Source organism: Dasypus novemcinctus, chromosome 1 (assembly GCF_030445035.2).
Source record: "Dasypus novemcinctus isolate mDasNov1 chromosome 1, mDasNov1.1.hap2, whole genome shotgun sequence".
Taxonomy (NCBI): domain Eukaryota; kingdom Metazoa; phylum Chordata; class Mammalia; order Cingulata; family Dasypodidae; genus Dasypus; species Dasypus novemcinctus.
In genome coordinates, this window is record NC_080673.1 from 75787473 (window position 1) to 75790017 (window position 2545).

General features: G+C 61.3%; 1 protein-coding gene across 1 annotated transcript; it reads left to right on the forward strand.

Annotated features, from left to right (window-relative positions):
* Positions 1-218: 218 nt before the first annotated feature.
* On the forward strand, positions 219-1067 carry GUCD1 (guanylyl cyclase domain containing 1). The gene is given in 2 exon segments (XM_058302942.1): positions 219-486; positions 489-1067. Coding segments are annotated over 2 exon segments (837 nt in total). The 3' UTR covers positions 1058-1067.
* The last annotated feature ends 1478 nt before the right edge of the window (positions 1068-2545 follow it).

Consider the following 2545-nt stretch of genomic DNA (forward strand, 5'->3'; position numbering starts at 1 on the left):
ATATCCATTCATGCCCTGCTCATATCTCAGAGCTTATCTTCAGAGTTCTTGAAAAAAAGGACCTTGCTGCAACTTTAAGAAAAAATAATGTTCCTCGATCTTCTGGTGGCTATATGGTTAGAATTAGGAGTCACCTAGAAAAAAGCCAAGGGACAAACTGAGGTTCCAAAGTGACCTCACCATCAGGTCCCTTTTCCAGGGATGTACAAAAAGTGTATATGGAGAGGGGAGCTCACGTTTCCAGGCACCCCACACTAGGGACGGGCAGGGCGGCAAGGCGGGTTCCCGGGGCCTGGGCCCTCAGATCGGGGGCGGCAGGCAATGGGGCGGAGAGCCAGGACCTCCCCTCGAAATTTAGTCGTTGGAACCCGGCACCGCCAGGGGACCTTGTGCAGCTGCCTGTGCCCATCATCCAGCAGCTCTACCACTGGGATTGCGGCCTGGCCTGCTCCAGGATGGTGTTGCGGTACCTGGGCCAGCTGGACGACGTGAGATCGAGTTCGCCCTGCAGGAGCTGCGGCTGACCAGGAGCATCTGGACCATCGACCTGGCCTACCTGATGTGCCACTTTGGCATCAGGCACCGCTTCTGTACGCAGACCCTGGGCGTCGACAAGGGCTACAGGAACCAGTCCTTTTACCGGAAGCACTTTGACACAGAGGAGACCTGAGTGAACCAGCTGTTTGCACAAGCCAAGGCCTGCAAGGTGCTGGTGGAGAAATGCGCAGTGAGCGTGTAGGACATCCAGGCGCACCTGGCACAGGGCCACGTGGCCATCGTGCTTGTGAACTCCGGGGTGCTGCACTGCGGCCTCTGCTCCAGCCCGGTCAAGTACTGCTGCTACGCGCCCCGTGGCCTCCGCTGCTTCTGCCGCACCCCCGACAACCAGGGCCACTTCACCGTGCTACGCGGCTACAACCGTGCCACCGGCTGTATCTTCTACAACAACCCGGCCTACGCAGACCGCATGTGCAGCACCACCGTCAGTAACTTCGAGGAGGCCAGGACCAGCTACGGCACAGACGAGGACATCCTCTTTGTCTACCTGGACAGCTGACTGCGGGAGCCCGGTGTACACAGGCCCCCGGACACCACCTCGCCCCCGGGAACTCCGCGCAGGATCCCCAGCCCACACCTGGATTGCGGGGACTGGGAGGCTCCTCCGACGGTCCCAGGACACGCTGGGAGAGGGCACCGATGCCGAGTGCCACGGTGTCACCCTGCCGTGTGCCCAGGGCGCCTGCTGGGAGCTGGGTGTGTTCCAGCTGTGGGGGTGCGCAGCCATGGAAGGCCCCTTACAGCGTGCCCGAGAGCTGGCTCCAGAGCAGGTGGCACGGCCTGAACCAGCTTCCCCAGCACACCCTGGGACCCGAGCCCTAGAGAGAGAAGTCGCCCAAGCTGACCCTGCTGGGTGTTTGGAGATGGCGTGGCCCACCCCAAGCCCCCGGGGCTATGAGTGCTCTGGGCCTTCCCGGGTGCTGTCCTGAGTCCTCTAGCCCCTGGAAGGGCTACGGAAACCCCTGCACCCCTTCGTGGCCTGCCGCTGCCACCGCCTCCCACCGCCTCCCACCTCCCAGGGGGCCCAAGTTCCTATGGCCGCCCACTGGCATAGACTCGCCTCCCAGCACTCTGCCCCAGCTAAGCCCAAGCCTCAGGGTGGAAAGGACTCGAGCCCTCCAGCTCAGTAGGGTGGGTGCTGAGAGGGACCTGGGGGGTGGGCAGAGCCCAGGCTCTTCTGGAGCCCTGAGGGCCTACAGCACAGTGTGTGGTGGGGGTCAGCTGTGGGGGTCCCTGGGGGTGTGACCTCCCAACACTAGCCTGAGTGACCACAGCTGGGCCTGGCCTCAGTAAGGAACTCCGAGTCCCCTGAGGTGGGGCTGGGGACCTGAGCCTGTACTGCTGAAGCAGGAGGCAGGGGCCAGCCTTGTGGCCTCCCACCCACCCTGGCCCTCACGCCGCACCTCTTGTGCACAGAACACTGGGTCTCTTCTGTCTTGACAGCACAGCAAGTAGCGTAGCCTGGAACTGTTTCCCCACCTCTCTCTCTTTGGTTGTTTGTTTTTTGAGATTTAAGTTTCCACTTTTGGCAGATGAGAATCACCTTCAAGTAAGACAATAATGTGAGGTCACAGGTACTTTGGAACCACTGACACCTCATTTGCCAGGGCCTGGGAGAGGGTGGAACCAGCTACATACCCCTTCAAAGAGAAGGGGACTCTGGGGGAGGGCCAGGCCTTCCCCTACAGACCCACAGATGAGGAACCTGGCCCGCCTGGGGGTGTCTGCCCAGGACAGAGTGGGCTGGGTCTCGGATCCAGATCTGCACCTAAAATATAAGGACGCTGGGTCATTCTCAAAGGGCTAGGGACACCCACCTTGCCCTCCGTGCTTTCCTGGGTCTTGGTTTTTTGGTATCCAAGGGGTGACTGTGGCAGCCTGCCGCACTTCCCCTGGGCTGCCTCCCGTGCCTGGTTTCTGCCCCCACCTGCCAGCCCCACCTCCTCTACTGGGTGCTCTGCAGGGCAGTGGGGGACTCTACTTCTGA